At 36.7% G+C, this 21,519-nt stretch overlaps 1 protein-coding gene across 6 annotated transcripts in view; it reads left to right on the top strand.

Moving 5' to 3' along the window:
- Nucleotides 1-21,519, top strand: part of dock11 (dedicator of cytokinesis 11) — a 104,579-nt gene that overhangs the window by 57,906 nt on the left and 25,154 nt on the right. For all 6 annotated transcript variants that reach the window (XM_089130373.1, XM_089130371.1, XM_089130363.1 and 3 more), the window contains 13 exons: nucleotides 13-101; nucleotides 1,686-1,800; nucleotides 4,714-4,780; nucleotides 6,210-6,257; nucleotides 6,482-6,624; nucleotides 8,406-8,521; nucleotides 8,612-8,749; nucleotides 9,812-9,994; nucleotides 13,708-13,821; nucleotides 14,574-14,789; nucleotides 19,093-19,150; nucleotides 20,570-20,676; nucleotides 21,189-21,311. In XM_089130373.1, the coding sequence (XP_088986499.1) occupies nucleotides 13-101; nucleotides 1,686-1,800; nucleotides 4,714-4,780; nucleotides 6,210-6,257; nucleotides 6,482-6,624; nucleotides 8,406-8,521; nucleotides 8,612-8,749; nucleotides 9,812-9,994; nucleotides 13,708-13,821; nucleotides 14,574-14,789; nucleotides 19,093-19,150; nucleotides 20,570-20,676; nucleotides 21,189-21,311 (1,517 nt within the window). The remainder of the gene's footprint in view (nucleotides 1-12; nucleotides 102-1,685; nucleotides 1,801-4,713; nucleotides 4,781-6,209; nucleotides 6,258-6,481; nucleotides 6,625-8,405; nucleotides 8,522-8,611; nucleotides 8,750-9,811; nucleotides 9,995-13,707; nucleotides 13,822-14,573; nucleotides 14,790-19,092; nucleotides 19,151-20,569; nucleotides 20,677-21,188; nucleotides 21,312-21,519) is intronic.

The following is a 21,519-nucleotide window of genomic DNA, read 5'->3' as shown; positions in this document are numbered from 1 at the left end:
TGTGTTTCACAGCCGGTGTCGTCGCCCAGAATGGACACAGTAGGAAAGGGGAGTCCAGAGGCTCAATGTATGGAGATCCTGGCACTCCAGACATCAATGAGGTGAAGCAGAAGCAGATTTCACTACAGATGTCCAGTGTTGGGGGGAATGTTACTTTTAAAAGTCAAACTCACCAATTAGGTTAGATTTGTTACTTTTTATGGAAACACAGTAGGTCCAAGTTTCATTACTTTTTACATATACACTACTGTTCAAACGTTAGAGAAAGAAACTTTTACTTAGCGAAATTGACAGTACAGATATTTATTATATTACAAAATATTTCTATTTTCTTTTGAACTTTCTATCCATTAAGGAATTCTGGTAAAAGAAATTATATTACATAATCCGCAAAAAAATATTATCCTTCAAATGGTCTTCGTTTCCTGTTTACACTATACACTATAACCCCAACAATTGATTTAGTAATTGTACAAAAAATATACATTTTTAATCATACAAATAATATATCTTTTTTTTTTGTTTACTTCTCATCTATTCATTAATGCTGTGTTTTTGGAGATATAAAGTACTTTTGTATCCATATACCACCCAATTCCTCAACTACACCATTAGCTTGCATATGAAATATTATTTTATGATACATTGCATTTATGCTCTAGTACTAGGCCTTCATTTCTGTGTAAAAATTTTCAGACTTATGCCGCATTTTTTTTGACATAGGAAGAAAATATATTTAGTTTGTTTTTTTCACATTTCCCATTCACTTCAATGTGACCCCGAAGACCAGAAGTGTAAACATTTTTTTACATACCTTCAGAACAAACCAAATCAAGCCCAGTTTTTTTGTGTGTGTGTGTGTGTGTGTATAGATAGATAATCTATGAAAAGTCACAAAATCTTATTCCACTGAGATGAAGGGAACCTTTTTTTGTTTTATTAAGTAAAAGTCAATAGGGGTCGTATAGACCACATGACCTGATTGAGGGCTACGTCAATTTCAAAATCGATAATAATAAGAAATGTTTCTTGAACAGCAAATCAGCATATTAGTATAATTTCTGAAGGATCATGTGACACTCAAGACTGGAGTTGCTGAAAATTCAGATTTGCATCAATTGCATCATTTTAAAATATATTCAAATGAAAAACAATTACAGTAATATTTAACAATATATATGTTTTACTGTATTTTAATCAAATAAATCCTTGGTGAGCATAAGAAAATGATTTTAAAAGCATTAAAAAAATCATATCGACTCCAAACTTCTGAACGGTAGTTTATACTGCATGATATACATAATTTACTTACACAACAACATACTGTATATCATATTGTATTTCTCATGTACCATCAACAGAAATTGACATCAAACATGGTCATGACAACAGCTCATTTTATGCAAACTTTGAGACAACGATGTTCAAATTCTATTTTTACTGATGACCGGACTCACAGCAAATAATACTTTTTTGAACATAAATCTCACATATCTCTTAAATATACCCAGTTTTCCCACTGTGTGGATAGGACTGGGTTAATAAAAAACTAATGTGGTTATTATGGTATAAATTTACTCATTACATGAAAACAATATGCATAACATGAACCCCAGCTCTACAGGTTACCTAATTTCCATGACCCATATCATGCATCATTTGTAATTGTTCCCCCTTCTGCTCAGTTGAACAGGCGCGGCTCCACTATGAGCACCGTACCCGCCGCTGGACGTTTGGGACAGTATGAGATCAGAGGCCTGCTTCTGTGTTACCTGAACATTGTAAGATCCTTGTCGGATGGTAAGCACACTTTTGTTATCATCATATCATCCAGCCTTTTTGTTATCATCACAAAACACCACCATTATAGTCAAGATTATAGCCTCAAAACAGCTCAATCATGCATTTTAGTCTGGGACTTGACTTAAAGGGATACTTCAGGATTTAGCATTAAGCTTTGTATTAGTAGAAAACCTGTAGTATTTTCGAATTACCATGCTTTCCACCCTCATATCCCCCTGAGACGAGAGATTTATGTTTTTTTTTTGTCTGGAAAAATCCACAGATGGCGCAAAAATCGTCATTTTGCGTCATCGGAGGATGTTTTGTCCAGAGGCTAAAGACTACAGTCAGTAGTAGGTCTGTCCCGCATGTTCTCACCCCGTCCATAGAGGGCGATCTCACTCACAGAATGACCACATAGTGTCAGACATCTTTGTTTGGAAGCTAAGCTAGCAGGAGAAAGCTGAGTAGTAGGGGTTACCATCCTCTTTTTCCCGGACATGTCCGACCATCGGTGTCCGGGATTCAGCTTTTGCTTACTACAATCGCCATTCATTGTTTACATGCACAGCTTTTGTTTCAATCTAACTGAATTCATTCTGATTGGTGAATCTGAATGTAGTGTTTACATGAACGCTAAACAAGTGATTGGTTGATGTGCGTTTTAACATTGCTAAGAAAATTCCCGCTCCTCCGTGAGCGATACGAGACCGGTGCATCTCATCGGTAATCACGCCACCGGCCTTGCGCCGTTCTCCCGCGGCCCTCACTCGTCTCGCTCGCCACAGTAAACATAATAAATGTCAACTGTTGAACGCAAAAGCCGAATCCCGGACAATTTGGGCGATCCCGAAACACATTTTCGGGTATTTCGGGCATTTTCTAGTAGCCTAGACTTGTTGTTTAACTACTGCGCTCTGTTACCGGTAGGCGTGGCCTCCTAGGGCAGCGAAGCAAGTGCATTCTGGGAGTTGTTGTCTTTCATCCACATAACCCAAAAATACATTTTCTGGCTTTTCTCAGTCTAGAAAGCTCCAAATTCAAAAATAATTTCACATTTCTTCTACATAAATGACACATTTTAAATGCAAATTCATCTTTCCAGAGGTGAAGTATCCCTTTAAGCCTTGTTTAAAAAATCTAAAAGCATCATACAAGTTAATTTCACTGGACTTCAACGGGGCAGACTACGTTGGGTTGTGCCCGAATGTATCACTTGAGCTGTGGGCGGCAGCTGTTGTTGATCTTTAAAGAGCAGGTGTTTAAATTATATGGCAATCGGTTGAATGTCCGTTGGAGCTTCGTGGGTGCAAATAACTTTAATCCGGGTTTTATCAGTCCTGCTCTTGGGTTCTTCCGGTGATACACAGTTCGGATGACTCAGACGCCAGGTTTTTGGTTTGTTTGTAGAGTAATGCTTGATCTAGTTTGCAAGTGTCCGATAAGGGAGGCACCTAAAATATGAAGCTGGAGGAGGATTGAGAAACTGATTTAAACAAGTTGTTGCTTGGTCTTAGATCCAGGATTACCATTTTCCGTAATCACTATGAAAAATCTTATCTTGTAGTCATGAAAGAGTGGAAAGGTCATGGAAACATCATTACTCTAAGAGCATGGGAACCTTGTCTGGGTGTCCTGAAACTCTTGATAATGTCTCTGTAATAGGAAGAAGGCATGTGATGGTGTCAAATTTTCAATTGCTGAAGCTTTCATTGTGGTATACGGTATTATCACAATACTGAAATAAGTTAAAAAAGTGGCTTTACAGTCCAGTTACCCATGTAAATACTATGTACTTATTTTAGTAACTACAATTACTGGGTAATAACTAGTACTAACCCTGAACCTACCCCTGTTCCATGTACTTACCTTATATTAGCCAGTACTTTCTAGGTTAATACACTGTAAGTACTGTACTGTAAAAGGAAGTGTTACCAAAAAGTGTTGTCACTATAACAGGTTTTAACAAGTTTTAAACAGATTAAAGTGCGAAAAAATTATAAAGAACAATAGTTCTCATTAGTGCACTAACTGACATTAACAATGAGATACAGCTAAAAATTTTTACTGAAGTTACAATTCTTTTTTAACATTATTTACAAAAATACAACTGTTAGTTCATGTTAGCTCAGTTCCATTAAATTAAATGTTAAAATTAACTATGGTTTAGAAGTATTTTTATTGTCATTTTATGTTAACTAATGAATTAACTGATGTTAATGAATAGAGCCTTAATGTAAAGTGTAACAATATCTTGCACATGTTGTAGTCACTGATCTATACAAAAAACTTTTGATGATAATTTACTCACCCCCATGTCATCCAAGATGTCCATGTGTTTCTTTCTTCAGTCGAAAAGAAATTAAGGTTTTTGATGAAAACGTTCCAGCATTTTTCTCCATATAAGGCACTTTACTGGTAACCAAAATCTAAACTAACGAATCTTTTTCCGAGTCATTTGGTTCATTCAACAACGAAATGAACGAATTGACTCGGAAAATTTGTTCATTTTGATGAACGAGTTTGAACAGGAGAGTCACGAACAGGCATCACAGATCAGAGCAAGGCGACCATTTGAGCTTATAAAACTTAATCTTTGTTATTTATTTTTTAAATGTACACGTTTCGCTAGATAAGACCCTTATTCGTCGTCTGGAATCGTTTAAAGCCCTTTGAACAGTTTGCAGTTTGCACTGAAACTCTCATTTGGACCTTGAACCGTTTGGTTCCCATTGAAGTCCATTATATGGAGAAAAATGCGGGATTGTTTTCATCAAAAACCTTAATTTCTTCTTGGATGACATGGGGGAGAGTAAATTATCAGCCAATGTTTTTTTAAAAGTGAACTACTCCTTAATAGGAAGAAGAGTTGAGATATATGTGTGTTGCGTTGATGTTAATGTTTCTGTCTTACTCAATGTCTTCCTTTAGAAACTCTGACGGCCTACTGGATGAAAGTCAATCCACAAGACATCATGAACTTCCTCAGTCTGCTCGAGTGAGTGACACAACCTTTCCCACAAGGCGTTGTTCTTGTCGATCTTGTTATTCATGTGTTTCTCAAGATGGTAAATCATTTATTTGAGCAAAAACACAGTAAAATTGTGACATATTATTACAATTTAAAATTACGATTTTCATATATTTTAAAATAAATGTAATTTATTCTTGTGATCAAAGCTGTATTTTCAGCATCATTACTTCAGTCTTAAGTATCCTTCAGAAATCATGTGTGCTGCTTAGGGATGCACCGATATGAACTTTTTGGACGATACCGATAACCGATAATGCTTTCTATTTGAAAGCCGATAACCGATAAATCGGCCGATAAATCTAAATCCAATTTTTATATCATTTTTGAAAGCCTTCTTGTAAAAACAAGTCTAACAATTAAAATTCATCCCCTAACACAATTACAATGTTCTCATTATAATTTCATGTAGCCGATATGACAGCACATTTTGCACTAAACTACATTTTCCTTTTTGATTCCAATCATATTTCAAGCAATTAAGATCAATCAGTGTGCATACAAAGTGTCTCAGGTGTCATGTGTTGAAGGAAATAATTCATTATTTATCAGCTTTAATATATCAGCCAAGTTTTATTATCGGGCCGATAACGATAACATAAAAATGAGGAAATATCGGCCGATATCGATATGGTGGCCGATATATCGTGCACCCCTAGTGCTGCTTAATATTTCATTGCTAAATACCTTTAAGTATTCTGGTTTTCCACCATGTTTCTCAATGACACGCCCCCAACTCATAAAGATCGGGGCTCAAAGAAAATCCCCCGCTTTCTACTTGTATTTACAACTATGTGACGCCATTCATGTGCATTCAACGTGTTAACTGAAGTTATACTGTAAGAGAGTTTACACCAATTCCCACTTTAGGTTGTGACATCAGCTGTGTTTCCATCCACAGTTGAGAACTTGTGCGCAAAATGGGAAAATCGCATAAAAATCGTTTCCATCCAGTGAGCCGAAGAGAACAAAACTGTCACTTTCCACATGCTAAATATCACTGGGAAAAATAGAAGTTGCTGCACTAGGAGAAGCCATTGTATATAAAATTGTTGTGTATTATAAATGACTTTATAAATGTATTATAAATGACTCAATTGAGTGCATACGTTTTTTCTATGCATGTATTTGGAATTTATTTTCATCCAGCGTTTTTTTTTTTTATATATGCGACATACCAAAATGCTCATAAAAACAGGTGGATTGAGAATTGCTTAGTGAATTGAGCCCTGACAGCAGCTTCATATTTGCAGAATGTTCTTGTTCTGGGTTTGTGGCCTTAAAAATGGTTTCTGTTGCCTGAAAGTATCATCATGTAAAATCATGACCTAAATAATATTTCCTTGTGTCTGTGTTTATCTGGCTTAGACTAATTGTCTGTCTTCTCTGATTGTAGGATCTGCATAGTCCAGTTCCGCTATGTTGGCAAGAGAAGCATCAGCCGGTACGCTTGATCATGACTCAACATTTCCCATTCAAGAGTTAACCACATTCAGATCAGCCAAATTTACATGAACCACAACTTTGACATTGTGCCAACCTGCTATCGTGCCATCAAAACCAGATCTATACGTTTCATTGTATGGGTCGTGTGTTTTCAAAATAAGCAGTGGTATCAAGATTAGCACTGTTGCCAACAATACGTGTTTGCTTGTGTGTGTTGTTTAGGAGTCAGGAACCCTGGGTGTCGAAACTCTTCACGTCTGACAGGAAGTCCCAGACCATGCCGGTTCTGCGTGGTCGAGGAAGCTTCATGCAAGCAAAGCTGCAGCAGTTCAGCACTATGGACACCTCATTAACCCTGAACATGGGTAAACATCTGTCTACTGTTGTTTATAACCGTCATTCTGTGAAACAACTGTAAAAAAAAATATTTTCATGATTTGTTATCACAACTTTTTTTCTTTTAGATAATTTATGTAGTTCAGATAACATAATATTTTGAGTTTCTAGTGATTAAATCAATCTCCTTCATTGTATTAACTCAATTTTTCCATTTCAATGAACTTAAAATTTTAAGATTACTTATTTTTTTAAGTTAAACCAACAATATTTTTTTACAGTGTATGGGATTTTCATGCTTCTATAATGCTCTATTCTGCTATGTAACGTTACAAAATACAACATACTGTAATGCAATGGACTTGATCAAACTTGACAACTTTGTCTAATTTAACATAATATAATATTATGTTATATAATAGCTTAGTCTCTGCTGTCTTTGATTTTGATTAATATCATCCATTTTTAAAAAAGAAAGAAAAAACTTCCTTACTGCCTGATATACACTAAAGTTTGGGGTCAGTAATATTGTGTAATATTATTACAATTTAAAATTACATGATTCTTATATTCTGCTCAAAAAATAAAATCGTATTATCAATGTTGCAAACGTTTGGGCTGCTTAAAGGGTTAGTTCACCCAAAAATGAAAATTAAGTCATTAATTACTCATCAAGCGACGCGAATACTTTTTGTGCGAAAAAACAAACAAAAATAACGAGTTTATTCGACTATTTCTTTTCTTCCTTGTAGGCCAGAACGAGACTTCCTTAGATTTCCACGACGCATGCGCGAGAATTGCGATCTGAAGTGGTGTAAGCTGGCGTAAGCAGATCGCAAATCTCGCGCATGCGTCGTGGAAATCTAAGGAAGTCTCGTTCTGGCCTACAAGGAAGAAAAGAAATAGTCGAATAAACTCGTTATTTTTGTTTGTTTTTTCGCACAAAAAGTATTCGCGTCGCTTGATAAACATATAGTTGAGCCACGGTAGTCACTTGGGATATTTAAACATTTTCTTCATTGACTTTCTGGGCCGTCAAGAGGCAGTCCTTTAGGAGCCAATGTGGTAGTTATACAGCTCTCAAAAATATCTTCATTTGTGTTCCGAAGATGAACGAAGGTCTTACGGGGTTGGTACAGCATGGGGGTGAGTAATTAATGACTTAATTTTCATTTTTGGGTGAACTAACCCTTTAAAGTGCCCCATTGGGTCCTCGTTTAGTTTTAGAGGTCTCCTACAATAGGTTTACATGCTTACAAAAACACTTGAGTTTTCTCATAATAGACATTACACATCACCTCATTTCTCATGTTATTTCCATCACAATGTCCCTTTGGGGGATCCGTAGTTGATCACGTAATTCTTTTTTTTTTTCTTAAAGGGATACTCCACCTTTTTGGGAAATAGGCTCATTTTACAACTCCATCAGGGTTAAATGTTTAAGTTTTACCGTTTTTGAACCCATTCAGCTGATTTTCTGATATTTAGAAGAATATCAGTAACCAGACAGTTTCTGGTCTCATTGACTTCCATAGTAGGAAAAAAAAATACTATGGAAGTCAATGAGACCAGAAACTGTCTGGTTACTGATATTCTTCTAAATATCAGAAAATCGGCTGGGTGGATTCGAAAATTGTCAATCTCGACTGTTTAACTCTGGGGGAGTTGTAAAATGAGCCTATTTCCAAAAAAAGTGGAGTATCCCTTTAAAGTACAAGAGCGTTTTATAAATCATGTACTGTAAGTGAAGCCAGTAGTTTTCATTTTGCATTTTACGATGAATGTGTAATTGTGGAGTCTTGTATTTCAGCTGGAGGTCCCACAGAAGCAGAGACCAACCACCAGTCTTTGCTTGAGGGGAATATGTCGACAGAAGCCTGCCTTACCGTGCTGGACGTCCTCTCACTCTTCACTCAGAGCTTCAAGGTAAAGTTATAGATCTGTCTTCTAGAGTGTGTAATGAAGCTAAAGTTGATTCTTCCATAACCTGATAATGTGATTTCTGGATCCTGACAGAATCAGCTGCTGGACAATGAAGGTCACAATCCTCTGATGACGAAGGTCTTTGACACGTACCTCACTTTACTGAAAGTCGGACAATCAGAAGCAGCAATCAAACACATATTTGCCTCTTTGCGAGCCTTTATCATCAAGGTGAGATCAATATATTTCTTTAGTTTACTCAGACAATAATCATTTACTCATGAGTCATGACGTTCCCAACCCAAGTGATGTTGTTTCAACACAGCCTTTTTTTAGCATGCAGGTTTGGTGCCTTTGAATAATCTTGAATGAAGTTTTAATTAAAGGAGTCGTTCACTTTTGAAAAAACTTTTGCTGATAATTTACTCGCCCCCATGTCATCCAAGATGTCCATGTCTTTCTTTCTTCAGTCGAAATTAAGAAATTAAGGTTTTTGATGAAAATATTTCTGGGATTTTCTCCGTATTAATGAACTTCAATGGGAACCAAACGGTTCAAGGTCCAAAAGACACTTTCAGTACAAACTGCAAACTGTTCAAAGGGCTTTAAACGATTCCAGATGATGAATAAGGGTCTTATATAGCAAAATGATCACTCATTTAAAAAACAAAAACAAAGTTTAAGTTTTATAAGCTCAAATGCTCGCCTTGCTCTGTTCTGTGATGCGCGTGCGTGACTCTCCTGTTCAAACTCGTTCATCAAAATGAACAAATCTTTTTCAGAGTCATTTGGTTCATTCAACGAATGAAGCGAACGAATTGACTCTGGAAAAGATTCGTTCATTTTGATGAAAGAGTTCGAACAGGAGAGTCACGAACGTGCATCACAGAACAGAGCAAGGCGAGCATTTGTGCTTATAAAACTTAAACTTTGTTTTTTGTTTTTTAAATGAGTGATCATTTTGCTATATAAGACCCTTAATCATCGTCTGAATCATTTAAAGTGTCTTTTGGACCTTGAACCGTTTGGTTCCCATTGAAGTCCATTATGTGGAGAAAAATGCTGGAATGTTTTCATCAAAAACCTTAATTTCTTTTCGACTGAAGAAAGAATGACATGGACATTTTGGAGGACATGGAGGTGAGTAAATTATCAGCAAAGTTTTTTTCAAAAGTGAACTACTCCTTCAATGACCACAATCTTTAAATGCAACAACATGAGATGTTTTCAAGATGTTCCAGATTGTGCCGACTTGAGCACTGACGTGTTTGTGTCTCGATTATATTTATTTAGTTCCAGGTTCCCCTCTTCAAGGGCCGTGTAACGCTGTGCGGTTCGCTGTGTTACGAAGTCTTGAAGTGCTGCATGTCTAAATTAAGTGTCCTACGTGGGGAGGCGTCTGCACTTCTTTACCTGCTCATGAGGAACAATTTTGATTACACCAAGAGGAAAAGCTTCCTGCGCATGCACTTACAGGTATATGATGACAGTTTCAGGCAAATCTCATGACAATTCACACCATTCTGATCTTTGTTCATTTTGGACGTTACAAATCCCATCTTTACTGTATGTCAGCACATTTTCACTTGAATGTTTCCTTGTCTGTAAACGGTCAACTTTTACACAATACTTTTCGGTAAATGAGGATTTGGATGCGGGGGAGTTTTTTTAACTCTGTAAACTAATGCATAAAATATGGAGTGGTTTCTGCATGGTTGCATGTTTAAAGGAGTGAATCATGAGCTTGCACCACTGGGTCCTTGAGTAAGACACTTCAAAGTCCGATTGTTAGATCGTAACTTATTAACTGTTTTTGCTGCAAGAACTTTTCCAACATTTTAAGTGGAACAATTTTATTTTATTTTTACTGCATGTTATGGTCCATTTAACTGCTTCAAGGTGATAGTCTCGGCCATAAGTGCACTGTACTTTTGTATCCATATATGATACAGTACCTATATTAAAACGTATTTTATTTATATAAGCTATTATAATTTATATCTTATATACAGGGTTTGACATAAAAACATCACTGTGGCTAGTGTATTTCAAAAGTTACTAACCACTCAGCATTTTCACTGGCCACAATTTTGACATTGATGCCATGGGGAAAAATTGCCTAATAGATATTTGTAATGTTATCTCATAATTTGGCAGAATGTATATTAGGCTGCTGTCACTTTAAGACCTGCTCTTTCTTTCTCAACTGTTTACTTTGACTTAGAAGATTACTGACTGTTTACATGAACACTCGCCAAGACCGGCAATTTTATTTTGTGTGTATTTGACTGTTTAAGAGCAATAAGCAGCGACAAATAACTCAGTTTAGTACTGAGAGGCGGCTTTATGTGCAACACTTTGGGTGTGAGCACAAAATCTGCAGGAATTAGTCAAAATATGTGCAATACGCCCAATTCCAGGCCAAAACTCAAGCCCTGTAACACCAACAATATTCATCTAGAGCAAATGATACGAGTGAGAGAGGAGAGGCAGGTTTAACTCACTATCAGAGAAACTGGTATCGTGTATCTATTCTGTGGAAAATTAGTATTAAGCGTTTCGGATATTTCAGTATCGATATGTATTAAAAAAAAATCTATATTTTTGACAACACTACAGTGCACCTAGTTTATTATTTCAGATGCCTTTTTAAAAGACTACATTTGACAAATGTATTATATATAAAATTCAATCCACCAAAGGGGCTAGTAAATCCATGGTGGGTGTTAATGTCAAGCCCTGTTGATATATATATATATATATATATATTTGTTTATATATGATTATACATTTTTCCACGTGTGTGTGTGTTTTAAATTTGGCTTAAGTTTTAAATTAAAGCTTAGATCTGATGCGTCACGAAACATTTCTGTGTACCTAACCTTACCTGAGTGTCTCACTGTCTTGAAATGCTCTCTTATCAAAAGCATAAAATGTTTGCACAAGGAGCTTAAAGGATTAGTTGACTTCACAATTCAAATTTCCTGATAATTTACTCACCCTCACGTCATTCAAGATATTCATGTCTTTCTTTCTTCTGTCGAAAAGAAATTTTGTCTTTTTGACGAAAACATTCCAGGGTTTTTCTCCATATAGTGGACTTCAATGGGGTCCAACGGGTTTAGGGTCCAAATTGCAGTTTCAATGAAGCTTCAAAGGGTCTAAACTCTACCATCCGAGCAATAAGGGTCTTATCTAGCCAAACCATCTGTCTTTTTCAAAAAAGAAACAAACGTTTATATACTTTTTAACCACAAATGCTCGTCTTGCACTAGCTCTGCGATGCGCCACTCATTACGTAATCACGTTGAAAGGTCACGCGTAAGGCGGAAGTACCGACCTAGTGTTTACAAGCGATTTACAACAACAAAAAAAGGTAAAACAATGATTACGATTACAATTAATGAGATGGAGTTTTCCGTCCTACTCGGAACACGTGACCTTTCAACGTGATTACGTAATGTGCGTCGCGTCGCAGTGCTAGTTCAAGACGAGCATTTGTGGTTATATGTATATATATATATATATATATATATATATATATATATATATATATATATTTTTGTATATTGTGAAAATGACTGATGGTTTGGGTAGATAAGACCGGGATCGTGTAGAGCCCTTTGAAGACCTTCAGCCCGTTGGACCCCATTGAAGTCCACTATATGGAGAAAAATCCTGGAATGTTTTTGTTAAAACCCTTAATTTCTTTTCGACTGAAGAAAGAAAGACCTAAACATCTTGGATGACGTGGGGGTGAGTAAATTATCAGGAAATTTGAATTCAAACTAATGAAAGTGAACTAATCCTTTAAGCATGCAATGTAGTTGTAAGAGCGTAATAAATCCCCATTGTTCCAATGAGACAGGTCGAGCCACATTCACTTGACGTTTTCAATTGCACTCTCTCACATGTCTTAAGGAATCTGCATCATTTATACTCAATGCAAAGCAATAACTAAACTTTTTTGATTTATACTATACATTTCACATGTATCCTCATTATAAATGAAAACAGGTTCTCATTTGTTAGTATATTTTGCCTTCACAATGTATTTACAATGCTTTAGACCTATTTTTAAAATTGCATTTATTTATTTGTACACTTTCACTCTGTGAATACCTCAGTGTAAAAAGCAATACTTGAGCAAAAGTACAAGTATCGTCCTAGAAAAAGACTTTGGTAGAAGTGAAAGTTACCGTTAAAGTTAAGTAAAAGTCTTAAAATATCTGATATATACTGTACTTAAAGGGATAGTTCACTTTGAAATTAATTTTTGGTATGTTTTAGCTTACCTGAAGGGCATCCGAGATGTAGTTGTCTTTGTTTCCACGTGCAGTAGCTTCAATTTTGATATTTTTAGGTCAAACCGTTCTCGTCTGTCACTCGTAAAATGGAGGTCTATGGTCACCACCTCAAAGAGCATGCACAGAGAAGTCCAAATTAAACATGATTTAATGACTCATAAATGTAAGTACACATTGATGGCCTAAGACACGAAACGAGCGAGAAAACGAATAGTATAAAAGAGGTAAAAACGATATAAAAACTGTTCGTTTTCTCACACAAACCGCTCGTTTCGTGTCTTAGGTCATCAATGTGTACTTACATTTACGAGTCATTAAATCATGTTTAATTTGGACTTCTCTGTGCACGCTCTTTGAGGTGGTGACCATAGACCTCCATTGTATGACTGACAGACACAAACGGTTTGACCTTAAAATATAAAAATTTAAAATACTGTGGAAGCAAAGACACCTACATCTCGGATGCCCTTGAGGTAAGATAAAACATACCGAAAATATCCCTTTCAGTATCAAAAGTAATTGTCTGATATTTAATATACGTATTTGAAGTTGAAGTGAAAAAATGTTTGTTTGTTTTTTTAAGCAAGCGGTTAGAAGTTTGATTGTGAACTTAATAGTGGCCGTTCGAAAAAGGGAACTACTCGGCTACTATCGTAACCTCAGTTCCCCGAGAGAGGAGACGAGTATTGTAGATGTATCTTCTATATATAAATACATTTGTCTGGAATAAATGATCCTTTTAGTTAATTTAAAGCGTAGTTTCTTTCATATTTTCTGAAAGACTGAGTCAGGTGCTTTACTTAAGCAATCCCTGAGACATGTGCCTTTTTTGGGTGACTCAACAATGTTCTTTCTGTTTCTTGTTTCCGTTCTGACCGCTAGATCATCATCGCTGTGAGCCAGCTTATCGCTGATGTGGCGCTAACCGGCAGCTCACGTTTCCAGGATTCACTGTCCATCATCAACAACTTTGCCAACAGTGATAAAGTCATGAAGGTGCAGTAGAGTTTGCTAGCTGAAATCTGCTCTCACATGGATTGGATTGGATTAGCCTTTATTGTCTCCTGATGGAGGAATTCGTCTTTGGCATTCGAGACACAGATGCATAACATTATACATAACACAAAACATGATTTACATAAATTCACAAATTATATTAATGTTTATCAAACTACCTACAGTATATACCCTCATTTTCATTTAGGGGCCACTTTTTGAAAGCCACTGTCTGAAATCAAAGCGTCTTCAGTCTACAGAGGCCCTAAAGGGACATGAGGATGAACAAAAATATGAGATGGGAGGAGAAATTATGTTAAATGTTAATCAATTTGTGTCCTCTAGCATATATTTTGCACAAAGGTTTTGCGAGCAAATGCAAAGTTAAACAGAAACATAATAAAACGCAACAACAAAGTCCATGCCTGGTCCTTTCTCATCTTGCTGTGTCATCACTCCAGACCGAGACCGGTGTGGCACATACTTTTAACAAAGCTGAATGTGGTATGCAGAGGGCTGTGGGAATGGAGCAAGGCCGCTGTGGCACGCAGGTGGCGTTCATGACACACTCTTGCCTCCATTCCTGCCCTTACAATACAGCACACAATACAGTCTACATGGCATTCTTGTGAAAGCTGTGAGTCATGTGACTCGTGAACATGCCAAAACACCTACAATAATAATCAGTTTACCAAAACCGCAGGCATTCTTGCTTCTGTTTTTTATAACATGAACTCTATATGTCTCCCCAGACCACAACGTTTCCATCTGAAGTGAAGGGTCTGACGATGAGAATTCGTACGGTTTTAATGGCCACCGCTCAGATGCGCGAGCACGAGAAAGACCCGGAAATGCTGCTCGACCTGCAGTACAGTCTCGCCCGCTCGTACGCCAGCACTCCCGAGCTCAGGCGGACCTGGCTGGACAGCATGGCGCGAGCACACAGTAAGAACGGGGACTTTTCTGAGGTAAGTTGGTACATGTGTAAATGAACTGGAAAGATTCTTTGTACGTGTCGAACTCGTTTTGGGTTCAACACATTGTGCATGGATATAGTAAGCGTGAAATGTCAATGATTTGTCATGAAGCCAATTTTACACCTCAACACACCCTGAAGCTGTACGCATACGCCTGCTTTTCGATTAAAATTTCCCAGGAAATGCACACAATGTTTGTTTTTTAGATGTTTAATATAATGTCATCCATTGTTCAATTCAGTCTTAAAGGAATTGTTCACTTTCTTCTGCTGAACACAAAGGAAGATATTTTGAAGAATGTCAGGAACCAAACACTTAAAGGGATACTCCACTTTTTTTTTTTTGAAAATTTGGCTCATTTTACCACTCCCCCAGAGTTAAACAGTTGGGTTTTACCGTTTTCGAATGAATTCAGTCGATTTTCTGATATTTAGAAGAATTTCAGTAACCAGACAGTTTCTGGTGTCATTGACTTCCATAGTAGGAAAAAAATATACAATGGAAGTCAATGGGACCAGAAACTGTCTGGTTACTGAAATTCTTTTAAATATCAGAAAATCGGCTGGATGGATTCGAAAACGGTCAAACTCAACTGTTTAACTCTGGGGGAGTTGTAAAATGAGCCTATTTCAAAAAAAGTGGAGTATCCCTTTAACTGGTCCCATTGACTTCCCATAGTAGGAAAATGGTCAATGGCTCTAGTTAACTGTTAGTGAACTATCCCTTTAAATTTGATTAGCGATACATTTGCATCAGTTCACCAAAACTATGTATTTCCGACCAAAACTTGACAGTGAGTCTGGAGATAAAGAATAAATAAAGTCAAAGCGTTTATTGTCATATGCACAGTGAACATATAAATACACATATAAAACTTCTATCATTTTGTGTGTTGGACCCCCTGTGTGGGGAATTCCTTAAAGGAGTAGTTCACTTTTGAAAAAACTTTTGCTGATAATTTACTCACCCCCATGTCATCCAAGATGTCCATGTCTTTCTTTCCTCAGTCAAAAAGAAATTTAGGTTTTTGATGAAAACATTCCAGGATTTTTCTCCATATAATGGACTTCAATGGGAACCGGATGGATCAAGTATCAAAAGACGGTTAATAACAGTTTCAGATGCAGCTTCAAATGTCTTTAAACGATATCAGACGATGAATAAGGGTCTTATCATGCGAAACGATCGGTTATTTCAAAACTTATTCCAAAAATGTAACTTTTCTAAGGACAAATGCTAGCCTTGCTCTATTCTGTGAGGCGCGTTTGCAACGTCACGTATTACGTAATTACGTTCAAAAGGTCACGGGCGACGTAGCCGAAAGTACAGAGTCAGTGTTTACAAGTTGAACAGGCAAACTAGCTCAAACACCATTTACAAAAAAAGGAATTAAAAGGAAAAACAACGATGTCGGATGATTTTGATTCTCTACTTCCAGCTACGTCGCCCGTGACCTTTTGAACGTAATTACGTATTACTTGACGTTACAAACGCGCCTCAGAGAATATAGCAAGGCTAGCATTTGTCCTTAGAAAAGTTACATTTTTGGAATAAGTTTTGAAATAACCGATCGTTTCGCATGATAAGACCCTTATTCATCGTCTGGTGTCGTTTAAAGACATTTGAAGCTGCATCTGAAACTGTTATAAACACTATCTTTTGGACCTTGAACCATCCGGTTCCCATTGAAGTCCATTATATGGAGAAAAATCCTGGAATGTTTTCATCAAAAACCTAAATTTCTTTTCGACTGAGGAAAGAAAGACATGGACATCTTGGATGACATGGGGGTGAGTAAATTATCAGCAAAAGTTTTTTCAAAAGTGAACTACTCCTTTAAGCAAAAACTACAGATCAGTCATATTTAATTCCAGGGTATTACTATTATATAACGTTCAGCTTAACCTTTATATTATTATGAGCACCTGTAATAACACTTTTGCCCGACTGAGCATCGATCAAGCCTCAGTCTTTTAACAATAGTTCACAAGAGACTTTCAGTGCTGTTTACTTGTTCTGTTTACGTGTGTCATGAATTATTTAACAAATTGGTTTAATCTATTATGTTTAGGTTAGCAGGAGTCGTGTTTGATTCCTTGTATAAATATATCCCCCACAAAATGAAAAACAGGAACTGGACTCTATTAAAGGTCACTTCCTGGCCACGCTCTCTTATTATATTTCTATTTTGGTCACAAACAGGGAATACATCCAAGTATGGAAAAGATAATGAAACAGTGGTGCCTTCTGCAGTGGATGGCCTAAAACATATAAATGCAACGTATATGTTCTTCAATATGTATTTACTAGTGCTGTCAAATGATTAAAATATTTAATCGCATTAATGTCGTAGTTACCTCGCGATTAATCACACATTTTTATCTATTCTAAATGTCTCTTGATTTCTTTTTCCTCACATTATTTTAACAATATTGGCATATATTGTGTTCAATTTCACATTAACATTCTCACTTGGACCAAATAATCTCTCAATGTAACACTGTCAATCAATAAAAGGGTGAAAGAAATACTGACGAGGTCCTGATATTGAAGAGGGGGCGGAAAATTCTCATCATCTGTGTGTGTGTGTGTGTGTGTGTGTGTGCTTGGCAATCAAGTGGTATTTCAGACTGGACGTGCTGCGATGATGATGATAGCTCAGTTCACAACGACAAAACACACAGATCACTTTGGTTTTGTCAATTGAACCATTTGGCAAGTTTTTAGTAAAGTAAACTTTCCATTCAGAATCTTATTGGCGTCCATTTCGGTGTCTCGCGCACGTCATCCACTCAAAACGTAACGTTAACCAACTATTTGTCCGGCTCGCAAGCCCAAACAAGTGTGTGTGGCGTGCTTGTTGTTTTGTTTCCAGTCTAGCTAGATCCGCTTGCGCTTCGGTCGACGAAGCAACAAAACGTCCTCGCGCGGCGCAAGCCATTAAAATGAATGGGTTCAGAGCGCACCGTCACGCATGCCGCGTCCTGTTGCAAAAGCACATAAAAAAAAAACTACAAAGTTTGCTTGGCCAAAAAGACGTTAATCGCGCGGTAAAAAATTGACGCCGTTAAAATGGGTTTGCGTTAACACCGTTAATAACGTGTTAAACTGACAGCCCTTATATTTACTAAATACAATATGTGCTTTATAGACCAAATTTTGTACTGAACACAATTTATTGCTTTCTGGATGGTATAGCTAAATAAGTTGACGTTAGCGGTTTCCATCCAAAATTTAAATATCGTGTAAAACATTTGCGAATAAATCAGCGTTTCCATCCCACGTGTTTAAGAAAACTCAGTCACGTCCTGAGAGAATTGGCACAAAATTTAGCACAATCGAGGAACAAACTGTGTTTTTTTTTCCCTCAATCATAAATGACTTGATGAGCGAATGAATGAAACACAATAAACGCGGTCATGTTCTCTTGTGTTCGGATGCTGGTGTTTGTGAACAATTATGTGAGACGCTTCTGGGAGGGAATTAAACCAAATCATTCTGATGACTTACTTTGGCTTTCAGAATGATCAAACCAACATTTGAGATGCTTTGCGATGTGATTGGTCCACTGGTCAGTAGGGTTGGGTATCGAGAATCGAGTATCGATTGGAACCGGGACTAACTTTTCGTTTTTCCCGGAATCGTTCAAAAGTTCAAATTTCGATTCCTAGTTTCGATATTCACAGTCCGCCGAGCGGAAGAAGAAACCGCTGAACAACACCAACGAAGAAGCGTCTACCGGAAGTGTTGGTATAACTGCGCGAGTCGAACATGAGTAGCTTACGTCAGCGGTCCAAAGTGTGGCTTCACTTTTCTAAAAATAACGAAATCGCGGCAAAATTTGTGACAAAAGGAGTATTTGTGACAGGAGGAGTATTTCCTTCAGAAAGGATTATTTCCTTCAGAAAGGCCGTTGGTTAGCAAGGTTAGCTAAACTTTTTTGACCCTGCCTCTTAAAAGAATCGGAATCGAGCATCGTTAGGAACCGGAATCGAAACAAGGAATCGGAATCAGAATCGTTCAAATTCAAACGATACCCAACCCTACTGGTTAGTGCAGTTATCCAATCATATGTACTGTTGAGGCAAAGTCTTTTGTTGTGCATCAAGGGAAATGTGTTTCCATTGTAGTTTTCTTATCGAATCAAAAATCCTATTCAGCATTTTTTATATATATATAATAATTGGTGGACGGAAACGTAAAGATTCATTCTGTTCATTATGTATGAGATTTGTTTTCTTAGTTCTGTGAACCTTATTTTCTCTGATATTCCTCCGCTCTTGTATTTTCACAGGCTGCTATGTGTAACGTTCATGTTGCTGCATTGGTGGCAGAGTATTTGCACAGGAAAAGTAAGTTTGCAAAGGTTCATGCTCACTTGTTTGGAACATATTCATTCTTCCTCAAATTACTGTGTCCTAAAAAAAATCAACCCTAACTTTAGACTTGACTTTACACTGATTGCTGAATTAAAATCAGACCTCATATTACAATGTTATTTTCATTTCCACCTCATTTTTCAATTATAGATGGACAAGACAAAAACAATAAATTCCTGCCATTGCCATTTGCATCGTGAACCTCACATTATGCTCGTGTGATTTTCCCTTATTTCCCCGATGCAAATAACGCTCCTGCTTGGACAAACACTCTACTCTCTTAGAACTAATGTGAGGTACACGATGCAAATGGCAATGCAAAGTCTCAAACAATGCATCACGAATGTACAGCTATTATGGATAGCATATTAAACCTGTTCTTTTTTCTCTTCTTTTTTACATTTTAGACATAATATTAGAGTATGCAGTAAGTTTTGTGAGGTTTTTTTTAAAAAATAGTACATGTTTCATTAACTGCTAGCAATTCAGAGTTTTGTGCCAATGCAAAACTAAAAACATGTCGCAGGTTCCACAAATTTGCATTTCTAGAAACCAGAGATAAAAATAACATTGTTGATAAGACTGCTCTATGTTTCTCAGAAGTCATATGTTGGCAACAGTGATGTAATTATTTTGTAATCAGCTTCTTTAATATAGCATTATGTACTGTAAAGTAGTCCCAAACTGTATTTGTGCTGGTATACTGATTCTTCATGCTCCCTCACAACCATTCTTTAACAATTTGAGCCTGATGAATCTTGACATTGTCATCCTGGAATATGGCCGTGATGTGTCTTCCTACATGGTTGGTTGTTTAAGAAATGAAAAGCTACACACTCCATCAGTTAGAGTTTGAGACTGTTCGACTGATAGGACAAAAAATATTTAAATATGTAATTTGGGTGATCAAAGATGAGTTTTAAGGGATAAAAACTCAACATAATTGATTGACTACAGGGGGACATTTGCATATTTAGATCCAAATAGTGACTTTTTTTCGCTGAGCAGTATATATACATATGAAGAGTTCAGATGCAAAAGCCTCTAAATGCCATTTGAAATTTTCTTCTTTAATGATGATTTTTATCAAACTTGTATATTTAAGTTCAGTGATTTCACTTAAATAACAATTAATAGGTAATTATCATTGCCATTTAAGTGAAATCACTGAACTTAAATATACAAGCTTGATAAAAATGATCATTCTAGAAGAAAATTTCAAATGGCACTTAGAGGCTTTTGCATATAAACTCTTCATTTATATATATATATAAATTTTTATGGTAGATGCAATTCATTTGACTGCATACAAAAATGTATACAAAAAAAAGAGGTTTTGCTAATCTTTTTTTCAGTATAGTGACACACATTCTGCTATCTTATTGTTTTCAGAGCTGTTCCCGAGTGGACTGGCAGCTTTTAAGAGAATCAGCCACAACATTGATGAAGAAGGCGCTATGAAAGAAGATGTAGGGATGCAAGATGTGTACTACACTGAGGTAAACGACGTTGGGAGGGTTTTATCAATGCAAAAAAAACAAAACAGACAGAACATGCTGGCATCATAATGATTTTTAACCTGTTAAAGGAGCTGTATGTAAGAAATATATTTCAAATAATTATAAAATGACCCTGATATGTCCCTAGACATTAAGAAATCATGTTCATTTCAAATACTTATATCACTGACGACAGTAGTCCGGTCATTTAAAAAGTGAAGTTGCAACCCTCAACTGATGTTGATGTTGTCAGGTTGTGTTTTGTTCTGATGCTCCACCCTTCACCGATCTACCAATTACGAAATCAGTAGTGTTGCGCACCCGAGTTGCCAGCTCTGCTCTAGTTACCAAAGCTGCAGCTACAAACATATCTAAGATAATTAACACCGCTCTACATTCATTTGAAAGTGATTGCAGTACCACTTTTGCATACATCTTACATACGGCTCCTTTAAGAATATGTTTGATGAACAAGTTGCGTTTATGAAACTTCCGCTGTGCTTCTGTAACAGGATGTCCTGGTTGAGCAGTTGGAGGTGTGTGTTGAGGGTCTATGGAAAGCCGAGAGGTTTGAACTCATAACACACATTGCGAGACTCATAATTCCTGTTTACGAGAAACGGCATGAGTTTGAGGTAAAAAAACATGATGCACTTATGCAATGCATATTAAAGGAGTAGTTCACTTTTTAAAAAAAAATTAGCTGATAATTTACTCACCCCAATGTCATCCAAGATGTCCATGTCATTCTTTCTTCAGTCAAAAAGAAATTAAGGTTTTTGATGAAAACATTCCAGGATTTTTCTCCATATAATGGACTTCAATGGGAACCAAACGGTTCAA

The sequence above is a fragment of the Pimephales promelas genome, chromosome 1 (assembly GCF_988280905.1).
Source record: "Pimephales promelas chromosome 1, fPimPro1.hap1.1, whole genome shotgun sequence".
In the NCBI taxonomy this organism is placed as follows: domain Eukaryota; kingdom Metazoa; phylum Chordata; class Actinopteri; order Cypriniformes; family Leuciscidae; genus Pimephales; species Pimephales promelas.
Note: the sequence above shows the minus strand (reverse complement) of the source record. Positions and strands in the feature narration are given on the sequence as shown.